The 27,624-nt window shown below is 47.1% G+C and overlaps 1 protein-coding gene across 1 annotated transcript in view; it reads left to right on the top strand.

Annotated features, from left to right (window-relative positions):
• The window catches only part of DIS3 (DIS3 exosome endoribonuclease and 3'-5' exoribonuclease), a 356,327-nt gene that overhangs the window by 32,785 nt on the left and 295,918 nt on the right, over positions 1-27,624 (top strand). Inside the window, exons 3-5 of the mRNA XM_085622000.1 lie at positions 14,856-15,049; positions 16,399-16,472; positions 22,691-22,858. Coding sequence (XP_085478126.1) covers positions 14,856-15,049; positions 16,399-16,472; positions 22,691-22,858 — 436 coding nt within the window. The remainder of the gene's footprint in view (positions 1-14,855; positions 15,050-16,398; positions 16,473-22,690; positions 22,859-27,624) is intronic.

Here is a 27,624-nt window from a genome sequence, read left to right as displayed (position 1 = left end):
TTTCAGTCACAGAGCAATTCTCAGTGCATTACAATCATGAAGTTGCAAGTGTTGGCACTGGTTGTAAGAGAAGCCAGTATGCCACATCTCCTTCAGCCTGTTTGACTGTGGGATCCAATCTGTGCAATTGGTTTGAGTTTTAAAATGGGGATATGCCTCCACTGGGCCGCTTTCCTGCTCGACTAGCTTCCGCAGAGGAAGATGTGGCACACTGAGTTCTCTTACAATGTGTACCAAGGCTAACTGCTTCAGGTTTGTAATCCACTGAGAGTTGCTCTGTGACAGAAAGGTATAAAGGTGTTTAGGACCTCCTGCCATTGTGCAAAGGGGCTTAAGCTAGACCGATAATGAGGCCTCAACAAAATTGTTAATAGAAATATGTTCTCTATTATTGCTGGTACACAAATGCTCCTCAAAAGGCTGCAGAAATAAATAGCTGCCAAGAAGTCAGGTCAGTGAGTGATATCACGAGACAGCCCTTACATGTGTGCCAATAGCGTTTGCATTCAGGGACTTGTTTCTTTTTATTAGCCGCATAAGTATGAAGTTACAAATCTCAAGCATTCAAAATGCTTTTGTCTAAAGAGCTGAGGTGGTACACATGCCACTGGGCTACCTCTCCGGAATGCTTAATTTTAGTTTCTTCCTTCTTCTCCCCAGGTTGCCTTCAAGCACAGCATGGCCAATGAGAGCCTTTTTGTGCAGTCCTCTAACAGTGGAGAGTCCAGGCATGCCTTACAGATTGTAGGATGCTGTATGCTTCATAGAGAGGGAGAGGACAAATCAAGTTAGGGAGCGGAGAGAGGATTTTTAAAAAACAATTTTATTGTTTTTTGCGACTATATCACATCGTTGAACTCACTAGTTTACACGGAAAGTGTTGCCAATATCTATCTTATCAAGAATGAAGGAAGCATAGATCAATTTGTCTCTTTTTGAGCTCAAGGGACTGGGTAATGACTGCCAATTCCCCTTGCCAGTTTCAAGACTAGTAACCTGTGGGACAACTTGCTGTACCTGTCAGCATGCTGCCTACTGCAAGGGAGAGAACTGACTTGCTGCTCAAGATGAACACTGTAAGTCACACTGCTCAAAGAAGATGCTGTTCAAAAAGAGGAGCTTCAAGCAGCTGAGACGCGGTGACGCCGACACATCAACCTATGGAACAATCTGCATCGAGAGGCTGCGCTCAAGGCCTGATTATGTCTCATTTGTGAGTCTAAGTGTGTTTCGGAATTCATTCCAAAAAGAATTCCACTCCAAGATTCGTGCCTACTAGAACCGAAGTGCAGAGGCAACTGCGATTGTTGACGTATTCGGACTGCCAAGAATCTCTGTGTTGCGAGAAACCTAATAACGTCTGTAGGCAACCCGGTGTTGGGCACTTGATTTTTTGGGAGGATGGTTTCAGATTGAGCCAGAGGAAGACCCAAGTGGCAATATGACCGTAAGCTGTGCTGCCATCAGTGCACCTCCACCAGAATTGTGCTGGTGTTGCGGTCACATACTATTGGTTAAATGTGACTTGCATTGAGTGCAAACTTAGTTGTTTGTCCCGTGACCCCACCTGAAGAATTCTTTCTTGGTGAGCTATAGCAAGTGCATGCAGTTGGAGTAGGGGTTGCCTCCGCAGATGTTGTGCACACATACAGCGCCTGTTAGAGGACTTCAAAAACATCTCAATTGGAACAATGAAATGTACTTTGAAATTGGTTCCCATGGGGCCAGTGGAGTGTACCCAAGTGGGAGCAAGCTGAAAGGTATGGCTGCAATCAGTGCACCAGGCATTATCCCCTTTTAGGCACAGTACGCAAAGGGGTCAGGGCCAGTGCATTGCACCAGAAAAGAATGTCCAATAACATACCAATTGGACTTCTGCCATTCGTGCCAAATTAACTTCCCCTGGCTAAATGTTGTATTGTGATTAGTTTTATTTATTGTATGCATTAAATTGCCTTCTTTTCTACTAATCAAAGTAATGGCTGGACTGTGAATTATTACTTGTTTTTTAGGAAACTAGACTTTTGTTACAGTTGTCCCCCCACTTTTTGCTCCCTCTTTAGATATTTGGGTGCTGATTGTCAACTCTAACAGTGCACTCAGTCCTGATAACCGCACCTCAGTGCCAGTGCTCCTTCCCTAAAACATGTAGTCTAATTCTGTTATAATTGGCTTAGGACTTTAGCACCCCTCTAAGTCCCTAGTGAATTGTGCCTCAAGTACCTAGGGCGTGGGCGATAAAGAGGCGATAAAGAGGCTGCTGCATATCTTATGCCACCCTAGGGGACCCCCGATGCAAATTCCACACAGACTGCCATTGCAGGCTGTAAGAAAGTGCCTCTGTATATACTGTTACCAAATAGGTACAGTGTGCACAGTCCACAGTCCCCAGAGGTTTGGCAGAGGCTAAAGTAGATATAACCTTACTCTCTAAAGTGGTAGCTTGGTCGAGCAGTAAGGCAGTATCAGAGGACAGTGTAAAGCATTTGTTGTACACACTCAGTCAGCAAATGGTCTCACACACTCAAGAACTGAACTCTAGGCTAATAGTTTTGTATAAAAATATATAGTTGTTTTATTTTAGAACCAACAATAGGTATCAAAATATACTTTCTCAGAATGAGATGCTTTAGATAAATACTTTCAATATGCAATAGACTTTTGAATACAATAGATACAGTTGTTGCAATAAGCAACACAATATAACATTGAGCGCAATGGGAATTTCTAGTTAAATGCAATTGATTACTTTTTGGATTACTTTTCTTACCACAGGACTGGATCCTAGATTCAGTCCTGGGACAGTTCCTGTACACAGTTGAGTAAAAACGTTTTGGTTACAGTAGTGATATTTTAAGGAATATTATTGTATTTTAAAAGTTGACACTTAGAAACTTTTTCACATAGAATCACCAATGTTATCCTATGGGAGGAAATTCACTTAGCAGGTAAGTGGGGTTATGGTTACTTTTTCTAACTCCGTGTTGGATCCTGGATCCAGCACCGGAGCATCTCCTGAATGAATGAGTTTTTGTTATACAGGCGATTTTTACCGACTATTTGTAAGTTTGCAAAATCGACACTTGGTAGAATTTCTGGTGAAAACCAGGCAATGTTATCCTATGGAAGGAAAATCAAGTTATAGGTAAGTAGGGTTGTAATTACTTTTCAGCGTCTGTGCTGGGTACCAAGATCCAGCACTGGGATCTCTCCTGATAACAGGTGAGTACATTTGTTTTCGTAATTCGGCTGATTTTAGGTGAATATTTTAAAGTTTCAAAACTCGACACTTTGACTGGTTTCACTTGGAAATTCTTCTATGTTACTCTATGGAAGAAAAGTGAGTTATCGGCTTTTGGGTAGGTACTCAACTGGCAGAGTTAAGGTTCTGGGCATAGACTCAGGGGTCTCCCAGGGTAAGGTAAGTACAGTTGTTACACCCTTAGCGGCACAGGGGCAGCCGGGTGCAGAGTGAGTTAGGCCCAATGTTATCCTATGGGAGGCAGGGGGCCTTTGGTTGGTGGCTGCTGGCTAGCAGGCTACGTGGCTGTGGGAGCTGGGCTCCTGGTCACTTGCTCAGGGCAAATGGGGAAGTAGATTAGGACAGAGGTTGCACTCCCAGGGGCACTCGGGCGGCTGGGTGCAGGGTGCTTTTGAGCCGTTGGGCGCTCAATGGATTTCATTGGAGAAGCTCAAGAACAAACAAAGGCTGCAAGCTTGGGGACAAAGATTATTCAGGTGCAACCACCACTTCGAGAAGTAAGTTGGGTAGTTGGAGGATAGGTAGGCACCCAGGAGTTGGGCACAGGGGGCCGCAGGGCGCCGGGTGCAGGGGTGCCTTTTGGCGTCGGGAAATCTTACCCTCTGCTGGTCACTGTTGGAGGGGTCCCTGGTTCTGAGGCAGCAGGCGTCGTCAGGAGCGTCGAGGTGGGTCCTTGGGTGCTGGATTCGGGGTCACAGTCGCCGGGGGGGCGTCCTCGTGGTCTTTGTCTACTCTGGCACAGGCCAGGCTTGGCGGGTGCAGGGTTCGCGGTTCCTGTCTGATGCCAGGGGTCAGTTACTTGCTTTGAGCAGTACCACTGCTCGTGGGAGTCCCAGTTAGAGTCACAAGGCAGTCAGGTCATCCAGGGTTTTTGAGGTTTCTGACCACTGGAGATGCCGGGGTTTAGCAGGAGCAGGTTCGAGGGTCGACAAGCCTGTAGGGCTGGGGCCAAATCAGTTGGTGTCTTCTTCTTGTTAGCAGCTGCACGGCAGGTCTTCTTAATCTTGTTTCGGTTTTCTGGATCTGAGGAAGGAAGGTTCTGGGTGCCCCTAATTACTTAAATTAATGGTGTTACAGGTAGGTAAAGGGCAGGGACAATGGGTCCCTTTCCTGGGGTGGGTACACCCCCTATCCTGCCACTCTCCTGTGGGAGGGGGGCAGTAACCTAATCTTGATTGGGCAGGGCTCCCCATCTTCAAGATGGCGAGAGCCCGGGGATGTGCTTCACCTCGCCGCCCCCACCTGAGGGGTGGGGTTGGCAGAGGCTGGCACACCCCCTTTCCTCACTTAGCTTTTCCCGCCAGAGAGGGGGTCAGAACCGGTGGGGGCCAGTTGCTGAGTACAGCAAGTGGCCTGGAGAAGCTCACAAAGGTGACATGCCTTTGAAGCTTCCCCTGCCCATCCTGGGGAGGAGACCTAGCACCTCGCCCAGGATGTGCATTGTTGCAGGTCCAAGAGAGCGGATGGCTCTCTACCCAGGGGTCCAGCGACATGTCTGCTGTGTGGCAGCCTAGGCAGCCCCTCAGACAAGACGTGGATTGCAGGTTAGGTTCAGGGGGCAACTCTTAAGTTGCCCTCTGTCATGCATCTGACAGTAAATCCCACACTGGCATCAGTGTGGGTTTACTGTGCTGAGAAGCTTGATACCAAACCTCTCAGTCTTCAGTGGAGCCATCATGGTGCTGTCGAGTTTGTGTTGATGACCTCCCAGCACCATATACTCTTAATGGCAGTTCTGCACTTACAGTGCCCAGGAATGGACATTGGTACTGTAGGGGCACATGTGAGAAAGTGGGTTTCTGTTGCAGTAACCCCCCCCCCCTTTTTTGCTTAAAGCTGATGCACTTTTCCTTGTTGTGCCCTGGGCTCCTGCCAATCAGGTGCCCAGGGCCTGTGTTCCTTCCCTAAAAACTGCCTAACAGCCAAAAACCAAATTGGCAAACCCTGGCCACATGTCAGCCCCTGGTAAATGGTACCCTAGGTACCCAGGGCCTTGTGACCAGGGAAGGCCTCTAAGGGCTGCAGCACTCATTGTGCCACCCTTAGAGGCCCTGTACCCTAACACCCACACACTGCCCTGGCAGGCTGAGAGTCTGGGTACAAGACAAAACAGAGTCGACATGGCACACATCCCTGGGTGCCATGCCCACAAACTACACTGCCCTGGCATATATCAGCCACCCCTCTAGCTGGGTGCCCTATGCCAGTGGTGTGGGCACAGAGGCAGGAGCCCTGTGCCCCTACAGTACCCAGGTCCATTCCTGGGCACTGTAAGTGCAGTACTGCCATTTAAGAGTACATGGTGCTGGGAGCTTGTCAAACACGAACTCCACAGCACCATAATGGGAGCACTGAAGCCTGGGAAGTTTGGTATCAAACTTCTCAGCACATTAAACCCACACTGATGCCAGTGTGGAATTTAATGTACCAAGCACCCCAGGGGGCATCTTAGAGATGCCCCCTTACAACTAACCTACAATCCACGTCTGCTCTGAAGCTGCCTAGGCTGCCACACAGCAGACATGTTGCTGGACCCCTGGGTGGGAGAGCCCCTGCTCTCCTGGGCCTGCAACAATGCACATCCTGGGCGAGGTGAGAAATCTCTTTCCCCAGGATGAGCAAAGGGAAGCTTCAAAGGCATGCCGCCTCTGTGAGCTTCCCCAGGCCACTGCAACCCCCCACTCTGGCAGGAAGCTTGGCCGGAATCCCCATACAAGGACAGGGGATGTGCCAGCCTGCCCACCCCACAGGTGGGGGAGGCGAGGTGAAGCACATCTCCGGGCTCTCGCCATCTTGAAGATGGGAGGCCCTACCCTATCAGGACTAGGCTACTGCCCCCCTCCCACAGGAGAGAGGCAGGATAGGGGGTGTACCCACCCCAGGACAGGGACCCATTGGTCCCTGCCCTTCACCTACCTGTAACGCCCCTAAATCTAGTATTTAGGGGCACCCTGAACCTTCCTTCCCCAGATTCCAGATTCGAAATTACAAAGATCAAGAAGAAAGAAGATCTGCCCTGCAGCTGCTGAAAAGAGGAAGACACCAACTGCTTTGGCCCCAGCCCTACCGGCCTGTCGACCCTCGAACCTGCTCCTGCTCCATCCCAGCATCTCTTGTGGCCAGCAACCTCACAAACCCCGGAGGACCTGGCTACCTTTTGGCTCTAAGCCCCTGGGACTCCCATGAGTAGAGGCTCTACTCAAAAACCTATCTCTAATCCCTGGCAGCAGCCCGGATCTGCAAACCCAGCACACTCTGCACCAGCCAAGCCTGGCCAGTGCCGGAGAGAACAAAGACCCCGAGGATGACCCCACGGTGACTGTGACCCTGAGTCTGGCACCCAAGGACCTCCCTCGACACTCCTGAAGAAGCCTGCAGCCTCAGAACAAGGTGCCCCCCCAACCGCGATCAACAGAGGGTAAGATTTCCCGACACCAAAAGGCACCCCTGCACGCGGCGCCCCACGGCCCCCTGTGCCCAATCCCGGGGTACCTACCTATCCTCCAACTTACCTCTCGAAGTGGTGGTGGCACCTGAAGAGTCCTCGTCCCTGAGCTTGCAGTCGTTTTCTAAACCGGAGATTTCCCATTGAAATCAATTGAGTGCCCGACGGCTCAAAAGCACTCTGCACCCAGCTGCCCGAGTGGCCCTGGCAGTGAAAACTCTACACCTACCCACTTCCCCACTTGCCCTGAGTAAGTGACCAGGAGCCCAGCTCCCACAGCAGCGTGGCTTGCCAGTCAGCAGCCACCAACCAAGGCCCCCCTATCCCTCATAGGATAACATTGGGCCTAACTCTCTCTGCACCCGGCCGCCCTAGAGCCGCTGAGGGTGAACTAACTTTACCTACCTGACCCTGGGGGACCCCTGAGTCTGTGCCCAGAACCTCAACTCTGCCAGTCGAGTACTTACCCTTAAACCGCAAACGCTATTTTCCTCATAGGGTAACATTGACTGACTTTTTCCTGAAATTTCTTCCAAGTGTGGACTTTTCAAATCTTCAAATATTCACCAAAAATCAGCAGAGTGACAAAAACGAATTTACTCACCTGCTCTTAGGTGAGCTCCCAGTGCTGGATCTTGGTGCCCAGCACTGACTCTGAAAAACTCCTACAACTGTACTTACCCTTAACTCAATTTTCTTCCATAGGAATCCATTGACTGTTTTTCTGTGAAATTTCTTCTAAGTGTCGATTTCTGCAATCTTTAAATATTCTTCAAAAATCGTATAATATCTGAAAACGTAATTATTTACCTGTTTTGGATAAAGGTCCCAGTACTGAGTCTAGGCACCCAGTACTGGATTACAAAAGTAACGAGAACCTACTGTACCTGTAACCTGAATTTTCTTCCATAGGGAATCATTGCATGTTTCTTTTGAAATATTTTCTAAGTGTCAACTTTTGAAATAGCTAAATATTACTTAAAAATCAGCACTGCAATTAATTCGACTTGTATCACGTGATTCCAAGTACTGACCCAGGACTGAATCTAGGATCCAGTCCTGGAATTCCAAAAGTAATCCGAAAAGTAATCTGTGACAAATAACATGAAAATTACATTGAACTCAATGCACTGTTGTGGTTGAAATAGTGTTGCCTATTGCAACCACTTGTAACTGTTTACAAAAATCAATTGCTTATTGCAAAAGTATTTATATTCAACATCTCATTCTGAGAAAGTATATTTTAATTCCACTTGTTGGTTCTAAAATAAAACAAGCATATATTTTTTATATAAACTATTGGCCTAGAGTTCAGTTATTGAGTGTGTGAGACCATTTGCTGACTGAGTGTGTACAACAAATGCTTTACACTGTCCTCTGGTACTGCCTTACTGCTCGACCAAGCTACCACTTTAGAGAGTAAGGTTATACCTAACTTTAACCTCTGTCAGCCCCTGGGGGACTGTGGACTCTGTGCACCCTGTACCTATTAAGGAACAGTATATACAGAGCCACTTTCTCACAGCACAGGGCTCATGCAACTGTGTCCACACCACTGGCATAGGGCACCCAGCTAGAGGGGTGACTGAGGTATGCCAGGGCAGTGTGTGTTTTGGGCATGGCACACAGGGATGTGTGCCATGTCGACTCTTTGATTTGTTCTGTACCAAGACAGTCAGCCTGCAAAGGCAGTGTGTGTGTGTGTGTCAGGGTATAGGGCCTCTAAGGGTGGCACAATAAGTGCTGCTGCCCTTGGGGGCTTTCTCTGGTCACAAGGCCCTGGGTACCTAGGGTACCATTTACCAGGGGCTGACATGTGACCAGAGATGCCAATTGGGTTTTGGCTGTTAGGCAGTTTTTAGGGAAGGAACACAGGCCCTGGGCATCTGATTGGCAGGAGCCCAGGGCACACCAAGGAAAAGTGCATCAGTTATCAGGCAAAAAGTGAGGGGGTTACTGCAACAGAAACCCATTTCCTTACACAGGCTGCGTGCAAACCATGAGTGAAAACATGACATGACACACTTCTATAGCAGGCCTTTGAGCCCTAAGACAGTGAGCATTATATTTTATGTGAGGACATAACTGCATGAGCGAATATTCCCCTGGGATAACTAGGTCTATTACTAGATATTGCAGTGAGCATGGATACCATCTTAAGGTATGTACTGGGCGTGAGTTTCCCAGCTACATAATGGCTTCACTGAAACCTATGGTGTTGGTATCAAACACCTACTATTAATAAACCCACACTGATTCCAGTGATGGATTTATTAATACGTACACCAAGAAAGGTACCTTAGAGGTACCCCCTGAACCCAACTAGTACTCTAGTGTGCTGGCTGACCGATCTAGTCCAGCCTGGCACCACAGATGAGTTTCTGACCCCCTAGGAGGTGAGAGGCCTCGTCTCGGAGGACAGAAACAATGCCTGCTCTGGCAGGAGGTTTTTACAGCTCCTCCAAGCAAGATGACTAGTAATCTGCATATCAAGGCAGGAGGCTTCTGCCACCTTTGATATGCGACACAAGGCTTCCCTAGACAGGGAAAATGCCACTCTTTGCGCATTTACTAAATAACCTGTCGGCTGTGTAACGTAGTATCGGACACTTTTTGGCACATCAGCCATTTATATACTTCTTTTTCGGATTGGGGCCGGATATAGTTCTTTCAATAGGCATAATTGGAATTTAGTCTTTGCCTTCTGTTATTTTTGAGGAAAAGCGGCAGGCCATGGTGATTGATCAGTGGAGTACACTAGATGAACACATATGTTCATTTTGGTCAAAAATTGAAGACATCAAATAGATTTGCCCTGATGAAGATCTTGGTATAGAACGAAACGCTTTGGCTGTTTGCTGTACAATTGTCATCACTATTAAGAAGAATAAAGAACCTTTGATTTTTCTCAACACTGGACGGACATTCGTATATTTACTTCTCTTTGGACTCTTTTGTAAGGTGGTGCAACCTACAGTTGATACAAGCGTATTTTTGGTTATTCTAACCGTCCCTACTGGAACGGCAGGGGCAGTAGAGTTGCACACAGTGTGAGCATAAGGCTCTGTGTTTGGTTCGGAAAAAAGTAATGTTTTTAAGGGAGAATATACATGGAGGGAGGTGCATCACAAAACCAGGGGAGTTTTTGTATAGGTTGGCTGTTCCTTTGTTGCTTTAGAGAAAATGCCACTCCCTGCCCTGGGCCCATCTGGTGCCAGGACAGGTGGGAACATTATCTATGCAGGAGGCGTTTTGCAGTGCCAGGCTGGATACACCTCTAGGGTGAACATCCTGAAGTGAACACAAAGTTAGAAATTCCACCAAAGGATGTGGTCATCTAGGGGTGTAGTGACCCCAGGGGTAATTATCCCATTGGGTACTACCCCTCACTCTCCTTAATACCCCTAAATTAAGTATTTAGGGGACTCCTTGATACCAGGACTTCAAGTTTCTCCGGACCCAAAAGAAGGAGTGGACAAAGAAGACTGCTGACCTGAGAACAGAGGAGCGCGACTGTCATGGCACCAACACTGCCAGCCTGCATGCCGCACCCTCGTGGAGCAACCGACTCGTCCTGCCACTGTGCAGTCTCCAAGAAACCCAGAGGGCTGCCAGTGCTTTTTCATTTGCCAAAAAATTGTTGGAGTAGAGAAGCTAATCCCTTGCAGCCGTAGGCACCAAAGAAGCAAGGTCCTGTTTACCGTTCTGCCCCCTACCAGGACTACCGATGCTGCAGCCACCCAGGATGAGGTCACCGTGCTCCTACAGGTCAGACCTGCCCTCCCTCCAAATGTGGAGACGCCAAGACCAGAGCCACACAGCACCAATACCTGGGGTACCGGACCCCTTGCAGCAACCAAGTCTTGTTGTGTCCAGACCGGACTCCAGCGCCAAGGAAAACCGACCAGCACATCGAGGAACGGGACTTCACGGACAGTGAGACCCACAATGAGAGTGGAGCAGCTGTCCTGTTTGCAACATTCTGCAGAAACCAAAGATGGAGTGAGTCCCCCACCGCTGTCACCCGGCACCTGAAATCACCTCTGCACCCACGCTCTACAGCCTGAGTCCAGAGGATGTGATGTTGCCACGGGGTCCTGAGACCCACTAGCGCTGAGCCCATCCTTGGGTCTAGCCAAATTGGACTTCCAGTCGCCACCTTCATTCTCTTTCTGCAGGCCGATGCCAAGACACCACTTCACCCGAGCCCTGCAGCCCAAGGAGAAGTGGACCACTGGTGTTCCTATGTGCTCTAGCATCTCCAGGCTCGAATCCCCCTGTGGGTTCCCTCAGACTGGCCCCCCCAGTCCCAGCTTGCAGGCTCTTTCTGAAGGGACTGTTCTCCATTGAAGTGAATGGGACACCCAATACCGTAACACACCTTTGCACCCAGATGCCCCAGAGCCTAACGAGGTGACCTGTTGGTGTTGCCTTGGACCTTGCCACTTACTCAACTTCAGTCCAGCAGATCAGTTGTTTAAGTCGCTGTTAAGTGCCTGTGTGAGAGTGCCTCTTTTGACATGGTTAGCCCCACTTTTTGTCTGGTTTTGATGTGATTTTGAATGTAATACACAGGGTCCCTGTCAACCAGGTCCCCTGTGCCAGTGCTTTCTTTCTAAAACCTATCCATAATTGGTACTTCTGCTCCCCACTGTAACACTGCAAGTCCTTAGTAAGTGGTACTCTGGGTACCTAGGGCTTGGGAGCTGAAAAGGGTCCCATGGGATCCCCTCACTGGGACCATGCCTCTGCCCTTGCATCTGGCATGCCCCTGTGAGGTAAAAAATGACAAAGTCGACATTGCACCCTGCCTGGGTGCCAAGCCAGCCGGCACTGCCTGAAGGTATAGGTAAGTCATCCCTCTGCCAGGCCTTACAGCCCTAAGGCAAGGTGCACTATACTACAGGTGAGTACATATCTGCATGAGCAGATATGCCCCTAGAATATTAGGGTCCATTCCTTGATGTTGTGAGTGCCAGTGAAGCCATAGAGAGTACATGGGCTGGAAACTCGACAACTCTAGTTCCACAGCACTATGATGGCTTCATTGAACACAGGAGTGTTTGGTACCAATCTACTCCTCTCAGTAAATACACACTGATGCTAGTGTGAGATTTATTGTACCATGTACTCAGAGGGTACCTCAGGGGTGCCCCCTGAAAACTCACCAACCATGGTGTGGTCTCTGCCACCTTTGTAATGTGACCGCCAGCCTCTGCTGCTTGCAGCAAATGGCAGCACCCGCTTTACACCTGCACTTTGGCTATTAAAATCTATGAGATTAAAAAGCGTGCCCACCTCTGCTAACTCCACCCCTAAGTTGGGAGGCAAGGTGGAGCGCATTTTTTTGTCCCTGCCATCTTGAAGATGGGGAGATCCCTCCATTCAGGGCTATGTCTATGCCTCTCCCACAGGAGGGTGGCATAATTGAGGGTGTAGTCACCCCAGGTAAAGTGCCCATTGGCCCTACCTGCTACTCTCCTAAAACGCCCCTAAATCTAGTACTTGGGTGGGTCCCCCAGACCTGGAAATCAGATCTGCGATGACCTAAGAAGACATCCCTGCAGAGAAGACTGAAGACGAAGACTGCCTTGGCCCCAGCCCTACCGCCCTGTCTCCAGCTTAGCCTACCCTGCAACCTGTTTTGCAGCCAGCAACCTCTGAAAACCCTGGGAGGGCTGCTGCCTTCGAAAAAGACTCGGATCTCCTTTGGACAGTCGACCCACCCCCAAATATCCGAACTCCAAGGACCCCGTATCCACGCGGATAGGCGTCTTTTACCTACTCTGCACCCGACGCCATGGCCCGAGTCGGAGTGGCTCACCTGCCCAGTGAAGTCTCTCCGGCGATCCTGACCTCTAATCCAGCGTTGGTGGACCTCTCTTTGATCCCACGGCTGTGCATGCAGTGTGAATTCAGAGGCTCCCCCTGACCGCGATTGGCTCTGGTAAGAAGACTCTGATGTCGAAAGGCACTCCTGCACCTGAAGCCCCTGGGCCTTGGTGAGCTGAACCGACGGTGTCCCTAAGACCCCTGCATCTCTACTTACCTCTGCATCTCTACTTACCTCTGCATCTCTACTTACCTCTGCTGTCGTTGGTCTCCCTCCTGCAACCTCTGGTGCGACACCTGCAGCCTTTTGTCGAAAACAGGATCTCCATTGAAAAGCATTGGGCGCCCGACACAGAATTGGCACCCTGCACTCAGCCGCCCCTGTGCCGCTGGTGGTGTATGTTTGGTACTGCTTTATGGCTCCCCCTGTGCTGGTCCTAACTCCCAAAGCTTGGCCCCTGCAACCGATCTGCTTTCCTCCAAGCAGTGTGGCTCCAGGCACCCAGAGTCTCCATTGAAACTCATTGAGCCGAACTCTGAATTTGACCTCTACACCTGCCCGCCCCTGTGCCGCTATTAGTGCAGTTTTTGTACTGACCTGACTCCTGCCCCTTGCTGACCTTTGGCCTGAAGACTGGATTTGTAAGTGTTATATTTACCTGTTAAACCGCAATATTATTTTCCCCATAGGGTAACATTAGACCGTGCTGAAATAGTTTTAAGTGTCGATTTTTGAAAGTGAAAAGTATTTATATTTAAAAAGGTACTTGCCTTAATGCGAATTATCTTGGTCTTAAAATAAAATAGAAACAAAACTTATTTTTCTAAAATTGGTGTGGATCTCCTTGTTGAGTAGTGTATCCATTATTGGTCAATGTTGTCAATGTTGTGCAATAAATGTCTTTCTCTCCTCTGTGTTAGGCCTAAGGCTGTTCGCCCACACTACCTCAAATAGAGCACTTTGGGTTTTACATTGAGCCCTGTACACTTTTGTGGAGCCTCTAGATCTAGACTGCACGGTATAACCACCTAGTGGCAATACAATAAACAGAGCCAACTTCCTACAGTGCCCGAATGCAGTACATGTTTTCCCCCATAGGATAACATTACCACTCCCAAAATTATTTTTAAAAGAATTTTGCAGTCATTGCACTAATAACTAATCTAGGTAAGTTTGTCAGTATCCCAGTCATGTCACGAATCAGGATTACTCGCATATAAAGGGACCATCATTAGCACATAAATAAAAAGAACTACATTAGAAGTAATTGTCAATTACTCTTACTCTCCTGATATCTACCCCTTTCTTTATGGTTGTTTATTACTACTAGATTTCAGAATCCTCCTCGTTCATCCCAGAACCTCCCTCCTTCACACCGAACCTGGGCAGAGGCCCATAACTATAAAAATACATAACTCAAAGTACTTGCCTGATTCCGATAATCTTGGTATCTAAATTCATATAAAAGTATGTGATTTCTTTGGGATAAATTGGTGTCTGATTTCTTTGTGTGTGTCTCACTTACTGCCTTTGTGCATGCAGTAGATGTTTATCACTACTCTCTGATATGCCTAACTGCTCGCCCACACTACCACAAAAAAGAAAAATTGGGGTGTCATTTGTGCCTATGTAAACCAGTTTGGGTTTGCTTGGACTCTTTACACAGCGAACCTCTTTTTGGTCCACTATAGAAATAGCCAGCTTCCTACGCTTGTCACCTCATGGCTGTTTTTTGCTGAATCTTTATGCACACACCATCTCTTGAGGAACCCTTGAACTGCTTGACTTTGCTACTCTGAGAGTCAAGTGTTAACTTAGTCATCAGTTTGGAGTTTAACAGTAAGATTAAAACCCTGGAGGCCAGTGGTAAACCACTCTGACTGATGCAGTCTGAACTAAGTAACTCCTGGCTGCCAAGGTGCTCCTGAAAAAGTTTATCAACTGCTATGTTCTTTATTTCTTTTTTTTGCCTCAAAGCATCTCTCATCATAGACACAAAAGATACCTTAGGATAAAATAAAAATGAGGTAATGCCAGATTTGGCTGCTGCTTCACCAGATGTACGGCGGCTGGCTACTGAATGCTAGATGACTCTTTGCATTTGAATTATTACATATCCATATATCTCAGCAGGCGATACACAAGGCTTAGAGCTTTGCTTATTGAACAGTCCTGCCTATCTCAGTAGTACACATGTATTTTGTTTTCTATTACTGAAGGAAACTTTGTTCTCTTCTTTGTGCCATAATCGGAACCCTAGCATATTTTACTCCTGCTTTGTGTATAAAAGTTTATTGTGCATGTTTTTCTTTCAGAGACACTTACATCGAGCAGGAGCAAGGCGAGGGTGCCAATGATCGAAATGACCGAGCTATTCGAACAGCAGCAAAATGGTACAATCAGCATCTAGTAAAATCAAAGGAAACTCAGCAGCTTCGGATTCTTTTAATAACAAATGACAAAAGAAATAAAGAGAAAGCAGTGGAAGAGGGAATATTGACATTTACATGTAAGTGAAGTCCTTCGTCATCCATACACCCCACTCTAGGATACATTTAAGGTATGTTTTTAAAACCTTGTAATGAAGCAGTACCTATAGTTTAATGTTGGTGCTGAGCAGTTGGAAATGTGAACACAGACTTAATCTTCACATTAATTCAGCCATTTCCAGACTTGGAGAGTAAGTCAGTATGGTGCTGTCTATAAAAGGGTCGGAAACTAACTTGTTGCAAAAGCTGGAGAAGATTTCAATGAGTTTGCCTTGGGAAATGACTCAAATTGATGAATAAAGTATTAGCAAGTGAAGTGGAAAGAATCCTGATATTATTAGTTAACACAGAGCAGTCCGGCCTTTGACTGCTTTTGATTACTTTAGAAGAGTAATGAACCTCTTAGTGATGGACTTGGTGATGCATAAAAAACGAACGACAAATATTTTGATTCAGAAGCACCTCACAGGAACAGGTATGTCCAACTGCAAAACACAGACTATAATTTGAAATAATACAGAACCACTGAAATTAAACAGGACAGATGCATCAGGAATAACCACTCTCCCCATTTCTAACACTATAGCAATTTGCTATTAAAATATGGAATAATGGATTGAATATGGTAAGTGGACGCTGATAAACACTGGATGAATCTGTCTACGTGGATGTGGTTTGCTCTATATTAGAGTTGATCATCTCATTCTAGATCATTATGAAATAGGTTGAAAAGCTCTCAGTGATATCAGTATTCAAAAGAAATATCATCCAAATCCGAAATTCTAAATTTAATGTCTTAAAAATAAGATTGCAATGCTCTACAACAAAAAGAATGGGCCAAAAGACAAACTGTCTATGTGGGAGTGAACAGTACATCAGGATACAAAGCCAGTGTGGCAGTAGTGTTCTTAAGCAGTGTTAGAACCTCCCAGTCCTACTCCCCAAGGAAGACACATAATGTTTGCAGAATCAAATGATGGACATCATATTGGAGGCTGTAGACACAGAGTACATTGTGTGTATATATCCCAAAACAAGGGATTGTAGGCTTGCCCCAATGTCTGTATTTTAAGCGGCCCAGTTGTTAACTTAAAGGATCTGAAGCCTTGAGTGATATGTTAAGCATATACAGAACAGACGGATCTCAAAACGTGTAGAGAGTAGACCTCTCTGTTTCACTAAGTCTTCAAGATAGCCATATGTTTTGAATTTAATTTGGCAAATGTCTTATTTCATTGGTTCATTATGTCATTTTGCCAATTTTGAAAAAGATGGTTTATGTAAGTTTGATTAAAAATTGATGGTGATGGGCCTCCTAGAATGCTTTGTATCAGTACATGGTAATAATTTGTTTGTTTTTGACTTTTAGGTGAAGAGTACATTAAGAGCTTGGATGCAAACCCTGAACTTGTAGATCGGCTGGCCTGTATTTCGGATGAAGCGGTAAGTGTGTTGCATGGTTACTATGTGCTAAAAGAGTTGCTATGGCTCAGCAAATGTTTAGTCCAAATGGTTGTAAAGCATTACACGAATGAATATAGCAAGAGGGGTAATACCTAGTAACCCAGACATCAGATTAGAGATGGGGTGGTTATTTCATGAATTGTAGTGTTGTGAGTCACAGGCTCACCACAAAAATGTTCAGCCTTAAGACAATGCCTTGCAACTAAGTGACTGGGTCATTTGACTGTATTAAGTTGTATTGCTTGTTTCTTGCTTTACAAAGTTAGTATTGTTGAGTTCATTTCACAAAACTAATACGGAAAAAAGGCATTTATCTGCTTCCGTAGGATTACTCATTCATTAGGAGCAAATTGCTGGCTATTAAAAGATATTCACAAAGACTCCCAGGATTACTCGTAGCAGTCCACTTCATTTGTAGATTTCCAGCTCATAGAATTTACTCATGCAGTGTTGCAAGAATGTGGAAATTCTGTTTGGGTAAATGATAGGCAATTATGCATTAGACGGATTAAATTTTCATTTTAAGCAGTATGAAGGAGCTTTTTACACCAAGATAAACCCTTCACCTCCTCTCCCATAATGGAGCTGTGTCATCCCCTTTCCAGCTTTGAAAAACAAACCTTAATTTCACAGGAGTACATTTGTGTGCATTTCCTGAGTGAGGGAATACCTGTAAATTGATTGTGATTATCCACAAACCTATTTGGTGTTTACTCCATTTTGCAGAATCGGCCCACTGGTGTAGCATCCACAATCACGACCCTAGCCCCCAATTCTGTCAAGGCCCTGTCCTCAGGAGTGCTGGGGGGAGGGGCCGTATCTCCACTGCACCACGCCCCCTTTGTAGAATATTTAAAGACAATAGATACTCGTAATTACCTTGATTAGTTTTCAGATTACTCTTTACAGTACTTTTTAGATTACCTTTTCTACTCAGTGTGATATGCCTAAATATCACACTGGCTCATTTCCTAGACAGAGGTAAGTTAAACCGTTTTTCATGAAAACACAGTTGCTTAGGTTTCCATACAAACATAACTCAAAACTTAAAACTTTTTCAGAGTAAAACAGTCAATGCAGTTCTATGGAGAAAAATGAGGTTGTCAGTTTGCAGGTAAGCAATTTGTCTTTGGGGTTGAGTTTCTGGGGTTAGAACAAGGATTCCCCCAGGGTCCAGGATGCACTCAAAAAGCACCCTCAGTGGCACTAGGACAGCCGGGAGCAGAGTGCGGAGGCCCAATGTTAGCCTATGGGGTTAGTGGGCTGGCGGTTGTTGGCTGCTCTCGGGCAAGCCACAGGGTTAAGAGAGCAAAGCTCCTAGGATTAAGCTCATGACAAAGGGGATCCCAGTTAGCACACAAGGTGCACCGGCACAGGGGCGGCCGGGTGCAGGGGGCTAGTTTGGTGTCAGGTGCCCTGTTGGTGTCAATGGGAAATCTCCAGTCAGAATAAACACTGCAGGTTCGGGCTGGGAGGCTTCCTGGGGGCAACCACTGGTTGGAGAGATAAGTTGGGATGCAGGGGGTTGGCTCAACCTCGTCTGGTGAGCCACCCAAGGCCGTGGGGCGTCGGGTGCAGCTGTGTCTTGAGGGGTCGGGTTTCCTTATCAGTTCCGGTCGCAGTTGTGTGGGACCCTCCAGATAGAGGCTGCAGGCATCATTGGGAGGCTTGAGGTAGGTCAGGGATCACCAGGGCCCAGGTCTGGATCGCTGGGGGGAACCTCCTCATGTTGTTGGGCTACTCTAACTCGGGCCGGGGCATCCGGTGCCGAGTTGTGTAAACTTGCGGATTCTGCCAGAGTCTGGTTCTTGAGCACGTCCGGTGCTCATGGGAGACAAAGTCTTTGTAGGGAAGGCAAGGCACGTCCTACGGGTTCTGGGGGGCTGCTGGCTGCAGGACACACTGGGTTTCTGCTGGAGCAGGTCGGGGTCGGGACAGGCTGGTAGGGCTCCGGCCAGGGCAGTTGGTGTTCTCTTCTTCTTTTAGCACAACTCTTGGGGCCTTCTTCTTCTTGCTTGTCTGACTAATGGCTTCAGGGCTGCCCCCTAAATACTGTATTTAGGGGGTGTTTTTAGGGGTCTCTAGTTAGTAGCCAATGGGTTACTGACCTTAGGGTGACTACACCCTTGGTGTGCTCACCCCAATCGGGGTAGTTGGCACAATCCTTTATCCTGATTGGAGATTGCCTGCCATCTGCAAGATGGCAGGCACTGAAGAGTGGGCCTCACCTCGCCTCTCCCTCCTGAGGGATAGGGTTGGCAGAGGTGGGCACACCTTTTGGGCTGCTCTAATTTTTCCCGCCTGTCTTCCCACCAAAAAGGGGGTGAGACAAGAAGGGGGCCTACTCCTGCTAGCAGGTGAGACTGGGTGTCGCATTGTAAAGGCTGCAAGGCCTTTTGAAGCTCCCCTGCCACATATGGCTCATCCTGACCTGGGGGAGGTGTGAACACTTCCGCCCAGGAAATGCTTTATTTCTGGGACCAGAAAGCGAAGGCTCCCACTGCAGGAGTCCAGAAACCTGTCTCGTGGTGGCAGGCTGGTGTTTATCAGTCAGGGAACCCGCCAGAGGCTAATCGTTTTCCAGGGGGCATCTCTAAGATGCCCGCTGAGTGCATTGTATAATAAATCCCACACTGGCATCAGTGTTGGTTTATTATGCTGAAAAGTTTGCTTCCAAACTTCCCAGAATTCAGTAAAGCAATTATTGTGATGTGGAGTTTGTAATGACAAACTCCCAGGCCATATACTCTTTATGGCTTTACCTAACTTAGAATGTCTAAGAATGGACTTATACGCTGTATGAGTACAGTCCTTATGCAACCGTACCCACACAAGTGGTATATTGCACCCAGGTAGAGGGGTGACTTACCTATACCATAGGCAGTGGGTTGCAGGCATGGCACACAGCTATGTGTGCCATATTGACTCTACACTTTTCTCTGCACCAAAACACGCCCGTCTGCAATGGCATGTGTGTGCGCGTTAAGGTACAGGACCTCTAAAAGTGTCACAATATGTGCTGCAGCCCTTATAGGCCTTCCCTGGTCACAGTGCCCTTAGTACCCATGATACCTTTTACAAGGGACTTGCATGTGGCCAGAGAGGTGCCAATTGTTAGTCCAAATGTACAGTTTTGGGAAAGTATACAGGCTCTGGGGACCAAGGGCACATCAAGTCAAAGTGCGTCAGAAACCAGGCAAACGTGGGGGGGGGGGGGGTTACTGCAACATAAATCCTCTTTCCTACACTTCCTAGTTCAGACAGACAACAGGCCTCTAAGATGTCTCCAACAGAGGAAAGGTGAAAACTCCAAACTGTTATAGTGGTCCATGTCCATACAGGGAATGGACTTTACAATGCAACACAGACCTGGGACTGCTCATGCCAATGCAGATGGCCTCTCTAGGTTCTTCCACTTAGAAGATGAAGATTTTCCAGGGGAAGGTTAGTTTCATCCTCTTTCGTTTGGCGGGGTGGAAGGAGGAGTGTAGTGTGAGAAAGTGCCTCCTTTAACATGGTTTTGTTGTAGTGCACAGGGTCCCTGCCAACCAGGTTCCCAGTGCCAGTGCTTGTTCCCCACAACTGTACCACGATTGCCATCTTCAGCCTCCTGCAAGTCCCTGTTAAATGGTACCCTTGGTATCTAGGGCATGGGAGCTGAAGAATGTCCCCTAGTGACCCCTCACCAAGGCCAAGCCACTGCACTTGCATGCCTTGGTGCAGTGAAAAACGACAGTCAACATGACACACTGCCTTGCCAAACAGCACTGCCTAAGGTATAGGTAAGTCACCCCTCTAGCTGACCTTACAAGCCCTAAGGCAGGGTGGGCAGGGTGCACTATATCTCAAGTGTAGGCTTATCTGCATTAGCAGATATACTCCTACAATGTTTGTCTTTTCCTTAATATTGTAATTGCCAGGGAAGCCATAGAGAGTACATGGGCTGGAACCTTGACAACTTGAGTTCCCCAGCTCCATGATGGCTTCACTTAACCCAGGAGTGCATGGTACAAAAGAACTCCTCTTAATAAACCCACACAGATGCTAGTGTGGGATTTATTCAAATATGTACCCAGTGGGGACCTCAGAGGTGCACCCCTGAAAACCTACCAACCCTGGTATGGTCTCCGACTGGCTTTAGGCAGCCTGCCACCACCAGACATGTTTCTGGATCCCTAGGTCGAGAGCCTCTGCTCTCTGAGGCCAGAAACAAAGCCTATCCTGGCCAGAGGTGTCACTCCTCCCCCAGCATGAGCACCATGCTCAAGAGGGAAGTTTCAAAGGTCTGCTGCCTTTGTAATGCGACCCCAGCCTCTGCTGCTAGCAGCAGATGGCCGCCCCGGGTTCAAACCCCGACTTTTGGCAGAAGAACCGGCTGGAAACTCAGGACGAAAAGGAGGTGTGCCCCGCTTTGCCATCTCTACCTCTCAGTTGCTGGAGGTGAAGTAAAGCACATGTTTCAGTGCCCACAATCTTCAAGATGTTTGGACTTAACCAGTCAGGGCTAGGCTCATGCTCCCTCCCACAAGAGGGTGGCATAATAGTGGGTGAAGCCACCCCAGGTAAATAACCCATAGGTTCCTACCTGGTACTCCCCTGTAAACGCCCCTAAATCTAGTATTTGGGTGTCTCCCCAGTCCCTGAAATCAGAGTTGGACGACCTACAAAGAAGCGGGGTGCAGCAGTGAAGACACCAAGTGACTTGAACCCAGCCCTCCGGTCTGTCTGCAGCCCTCAAGGACACTGCTGAAGAACCCGCAGACCAGCAACCTCCAGATCCCTGACAGGACTGCCTACCTTCAAGAAAGACTCCTAATCTCCAGTGGACAGCGGAACTGTCCAGATGAACCCATCTGCAAAGAAAAGGAACTCTCCCCTGAGGAACCGTAAACTCTTCTCCGGATCCTCCTCTGCACCCGATGCCCATGGCCCGAGTCAGTGACTCACCAAAGCGGGACGGTAATTTCAATGAAAAACAAGTGCTGAAACGCATGCGGCCGTGAAAGTTAAAGTCGTGCATGTACAGCGTTTACCTTACGGGAGCGAGCAGCGGCAGGTGCGATAATTGCTAACCGATGGCGCCGCTGCTCGCTCCCGCAAGGGAAACGCCATACATGCACGAGTACCAATAGGAAACAGTGCACAACATGCACGAGTTTCAACAAAAGCCTGGAGCTATTCCAAGAGGTACCTCCTAAGCAGCGCTTGCGCGCTGCGTAGGCGAGACCTAAAAAGATGGGGAGCCTGTCGCAGACATACCTGTTACAAATCATCAGGGTTAAGTTCCTATGCCAAAGGGCATGAATGCATCAATTTTGAACCAACTCCAGACTGTTTTATTTAAACGTATCTTCTAGTTACCAGAACTTATTTCTCAAGCACAAGTTTGCCTAAAATTTGGGTTGTTTCACCAATACCCAGTTAGGATGGTTGCCATAACCGTACTGTCTTGGAAGATGAGAGCTGCACCCTCTGACTCTCTGGCAGCCTCGTGCTGTGCCAAAATGGAGAGCCAGAACACAGAACAAAATGATTGGCCAACAGTGCCCTGACAAGCATTAACAACCCCTGACCTCTTCAATGTCTGGGAGTTAAATATTAGTTCGACAGACATTACTTTGCCCCACTTTTCGGGCACTTAAGATAAGATCATGCCACCAAGCCGTGACCATATTAATGAAAAATCATTCAATTCAGCTCTCCTGTAGGGCCACAAAGTTTTTATCACAAGTGAAAAAACAACTTTCCGCACAACAGAATCTATTCCAGATAAGAGAGCGTCCTCCTAGGTATGGGTTCTCTCAATAGTTTATTCGGAAGCCATTACTCGGACAGGCGCCTGAGACTTATAACGAGCAAAATTTAAGCCTGCATTCGACCCGCGGCTGACGGACCCTAAAACTCTATCTGGCTAAAGTTATCCCTGCCCAGCTTGCATTTTGTTTAAACCATCGCAGTAAGTTCGAGCAACCCTTAAAGCTCGAGCAAGGTCTACACACTCGACTAGCACTCCACTGTCAAAGAAGCGTAACATATCATAATTGTTTTTTGTTTTTTTAAACAAAATTGTTATGGTTTTATGTAACTGTAACAAACTTAATTGCTAATGTATTTTGCAGTTTGCATTGTTAAGTGCCATTAAGATATTGTATATGCAGACTTCTATTTTCTATGTATTTTTTTGTGTCTTTCTTTAGAATGACATAGAAAGTGGAAGAGTCCTTTTTCGAGATCACTTTGCCCTCTCCAAGTTGCAGCAAGGTATAAAATCTGGTATCTACCTTCAAGGCACATACAGAGCCAGCCGAGACAATTATTTGGAGGCAACAGTGTGGGTACATGGTGACAGTGTGGACAATAAAGAGGCAAGTAATGACTTCACACAAAATAATTTGACAACTGGGTTAGCTGTCAAATTACTTTATTAGACTCTCTTTTGTTCATCATATTTGTCATATTTATGTATGAAAAGAAACTATTTTTTGAACCACAATTTCTTCTTTATGTATTATTCTTCTCATTCACTTCGCCCCCTTACGTTACATGTTTGTCAATTATCATTCTATTCTCTCACCCCTTCTTCAACATGTAAAATGACCCATTCATCTTGATGCTGTGAATTGCAGAATATTAAATGTTAAATGTATTGACCACTTTTGCATCCCTGCCTGTTAATGAGATTGCAATCTTTGTTGTGTGCTCTGAACTCTCACATCAGAAAAAGTGCTCTCCAGTAGTGAACAAGCTCATTGCAAACGAGGTATGCTTTTGAAATTTGAGAATTCAGGCATACAACCTTCTGTTCAATGGGCGATCAGGAAGCCAAATATGAACAGCAGTCTCTGGAAGCCAAATATGAACAGCAGTCACATGACGAGGAAACCAGAGATTTTCATATGGAACTATCTCACCATCTAAGGTAAATGTTGGAACTCCTCCCTTAAATGGAGCAATTCTCTAAAGAGCCAGAGTCCCATCTTCAAGTTTCAGTTGTGAACCATGAGTACATTCACATTGGCGGGTAAGAGAGGAAAGGTGGAAGAATGTTGCCTTTTTTTCCCACAATAGCCCTCCATTAACCAGACACTGCATAAATGAATTCGGCCAAATTAAGTAATTCAAATTTGCATGTCTTCTAGAAGGATGGTAGTTGCTGAGTGTGATTAGTTGGTTTCTACTTTTATTAGTGGTTCAAGACTTCCTTACCATATTGCTTTAAGATGTAGTAAATGTATGCCTGGGCCTTGGTATTGTGCAGACTTAGTAAGAGCGAGTTACAGCTGCTACTAAGTGGCTTTTGTGTAAAGTTGTATTTCAAACAACAATGGAGAGATTTTAACTAAGCAAAAGGTTTCCTTGTGATTTTAGTTCTTTAGTTTACAATGAAAATATAAATGTATTTCCAAATCAAATCAAGATGCCTCACATTTCCTAACTTTGTTGCTCTTTCATAATCCTTGGTCATTATATAATAGCAGTCCTCTCTTGTTCTCGCTGTATAGCATGAGCATTTATTTAAAGACTCCGGTCCCTCCCTGTGTACATCCCTATATTTTTTTTTCAAGACTGTCTTACCAAGGCCAAAGAAACTAGACCCTCACACATTGCAATTTTTTTCAGTGAAAAAATGGCCATAGTGGCTAATCATGGTTTTACTCCAAGGGAGCGCCATATTCCTTCATTTCTTCATGATTAGGAGCCTGCATCTGAGCAAAGAGTGATTTTTCCTCATGTGAGGCTTTATTCTGATCCCATGTGGATTACATCAGGAAATACAGGGTGATTCTTGGGAAACATTTTCCGAGCAGTACCGATTGCTCTGAGACTTAAATTGGGATGAAGTCTAGCCTAAGATGATGGCAGTCTCTTGTTTGTAAGCTTTGTGCCAAGTACCGATTTCTAAAGTTGCTGATATCACCCCCTCTCTGGTGTTGAACACTGAAAAGGTGGGGGCTGGGAAAAGCACTTGTGAGCGGATAATCTAAAAGTAGCTAGAGGTAGACCATGGCAGAGGTAGCAGCCATGCCAGAGAAGGATGCCAAGATGATGCATTTATTTATTCCATGGGTGGTTTACAGTTCCTATATAAAGAAAGGGATAGCAATAGCCAAAGTATAGGCTGTAGAGTAAGGGATGTCTCCAAGGTCAAAGTGAGTGTGTAGAGTGAGGAGAGAATACTCCTTGTTGTGATACTGAGTGCCCTCACACACCCTTGCGGATGTTTAGCATCATCATTGGGCACAGTTGCTCCTCGTGGGGGTGGCGCTGCAGTCCCTCACGGGCCCTTGGTTAGGGGCTCTCTGTTGGAGTTCTTTTAGGAGTTGCCGCATTTGTGAGTGTGGGTGTGTGGGTAAGGGTGTGCTAGTGAGTGCAGGTATTAAAATTGAGACCGGGTCCAAAAATAGTTTAATTGGGAGGTCCCTGGTTCAAATTAAAACTTGGCGGGGATGGAGATGCACGGTAGTGCTTATAATGAGAGGGGAAACTAAACCAAATAATGTCCCACTTCTCTCAACCCGTATAGTGTAATAACAAAAAGTGCTGTAAGAAAGGTTAGGTCAACATGTTTCGCGCTTTTAGGTGGTCCCTATTGGATCCAGGAGCGCTTCGTCAGGACCAAGAAAAGAAAATTTCAAGGGTGGGTTCGGGAAGAGACAACCCGTAATCCCATCCGTTACCTAGGTCTGGTACGCTTGACAATTCGTGTTCAGAATCCGTTATTATACGAAATTCATGTTCACAGCCCCCTCCTATTCGGTGGTGGGCTCCGTCAGCGTGAGCCGCGTTGTAAGGATAGTCTTGTAGCCTTACGTAGCGGGGAGACCTACCCGTGCGGTGGTTCAGCCGTTAACAGTTACCGGCTGAACCACCGCACGGGTAGGTCTCCCCGCTACGTAAGGCTACAAGACTATCCTTACAACCCGGCTCACGCTGACGGAGCCCACCACCGAATAGGAGGGGGCTGTGAACATGAATTTCGTATAATAACGGATTCTGAACACAAATTGTCAAGCGTACCAGACCTAGGTAACGGATGGGATTACGGGTTGTCTCTTCCCGAACCCACCCTTGAAATTTTCTTTTCTTGGTCCTGACGAAGCGCTCCTGGATCCAATAGGGACCACCTAAAAGCGCGAAACATGTTGACCTAACCTTTCTTACAGCACTTTTTGTTATTACACTATACGGGTTGAGAGAAGTGGGACATTATTTGGTTTAGTTTCCCCTCTCATTATAAGCACTACCGTGCATCTCCATCCCCGCCAAGTTTTTAATTTGAACCAGGGACCTCCCAATTAAACTATTTTTGGACCCTGTCTCAATTTTAATACCTGCACTCACTAGCACACCCTTACCCACACACCCACACTCACAAATGCGGCAACTCCTAAAAGAACTCCAACAGAGAGCCCCTAACCAAGGGCCCGTGAGGGACTGCAGCGCCACCCCCACGAGGAGCAACTGTGCCCAATGATGATGCTAAACATCCGCAAGGGTGTGTGAGGGCACTCAGTATCACAACAAGGAGTATTCTCTCCTCACTCTACACACTCACTTTGACCTTGGAGACATCCCTTACTCTCTACAGCCTATACTTTGGCTATTGCTATCCCTTTCTTTATATAGGAACTGTAAACCACCCATGGAATAAATATATGACCTTCAGGAGCACTGGTACAGGACCTTTTTCATTCGCTCCTAGTCCCCTCTCTCATTGATTGGTTGCCAAGATGATGCTACATGGAGAAGGGGCGTGGACTGGTGTGCCGCACAAGAACAGACGTTGTATGCTGCACGGGGATGCCGCAAAAAGTTTCGCACGGTGTGGGGGAAATGGTTAGGGGGCTTATTCTAGAGGGGAAAGTACAGGTAGGGGAAATGGTAGGCTAAGGGGGGGGGATGGGGGTCTTGCTATTGATTGTCATTGAATCCATGATATGTCATTCTGATGCCAGTTCAATCGGATTGTTGTATATGAGTCTGAGTTTTTGTCCTTCCACAAGAAAATAAAAATTTGATTATCAAAAAAAAAATAGTGCGGCTGGGGAATAAAGCCTGCAATACAACGTAGGTAAGCCCAAATAAAACAAGCAATGGCATAGCCAATAGGTCTCGCCTTTGGGACCTTCAAAGTGTTTAGTTACGCAGCACAATATCCTTGGTGCAACAACATCAACTGTTTCATGGCTAAACACTTATAAAGTCCCAAAGGCGAGACCTATTGGCTATGCCAAAGCTTGTTTTTTCTTAATTCTTCCCTGTTGTGCCACTGATTTTGTCCTCATCTGCATCTTGCTCTAATTCCACCACTGTTTTTATTTTCTCGTGCCTGCCTGTTCCTTTCGCCTTTCGCCCCTGCGACCCCACCCCCCCTCCTGGAATTCCCCCGCTCCAGCCTCTCCTCCCTCCCACCTCCCCTTCTTAATGGCGGCCACTGCACAATTGTGCAGCAGGCGCGCCCCTCCGCGACCTCCCACTACCCATTGCAATGACACCACCACCCTCCTCGCACTCAACCCTGGAAGTCTTAGAGAATTCCAACAGTCCACACTGAACACAGCCAGTTCTACTGCCTCCACTGCCGCCAGACCCTCACCGCCACTCCGGCCTCCAACACTGCCGACCACAACACCGGCGACACCCTAAAATTCATCCTCCTCAACGTACGCTCCGTACACAAACAAGCCATAGAAATCTGGAACCTACTCGACTCTCTCTTGCCCGACATCACCTTTTTCACAGAGACCTGTACCAACGCATCCTCCGCCCCCGACATCAGCACCGCCATCCCAGACGGATACAAGATCCAGAGGAACGACCGCCCCAACCACCCAGGAGGGGGCCTCGCCATCGCCCACAAGAGCACCCTCTGCCTCACCACCTCCAGCAAAATCTTCCCTTCCGCTGAACACCTGCCCTTCCAGATCCAGACCACCCCCAAAGCCACACTCTGAGGAACCTCGTCTACAGACCCCCAGCCCTCGAACACTCTTCGCCACCACCATCACCGACTTCATCGCACCCCACGCCATCGTCTCAACAAACTACATACTCATTGGAGACCTGAACTTCCACCTCAACAACCCCAGCGACCACAACTCCACTATCTTTTGCGACAACCTCGCCAGCA

Source organism: Triturus cristatus, chromosome 8 (assembly GCF_964204655.1).
Source record: "Triturus cristatus chromosome 8, aTriCri1.1, whole genome shotgun sequence".
Classification (NCBI taxonomy): domain Eukaryota; kingdom Metazoa; phylum Chordata; class Amphibia; order Caudata; family Salamandridae; genus Triturus; species Triturus cristatus.
The sequence above is the reverse complement of the archived record's forward strand: the minus strand, read 5'-3'. Positions and strand labels throughout refer to the sequence as shown.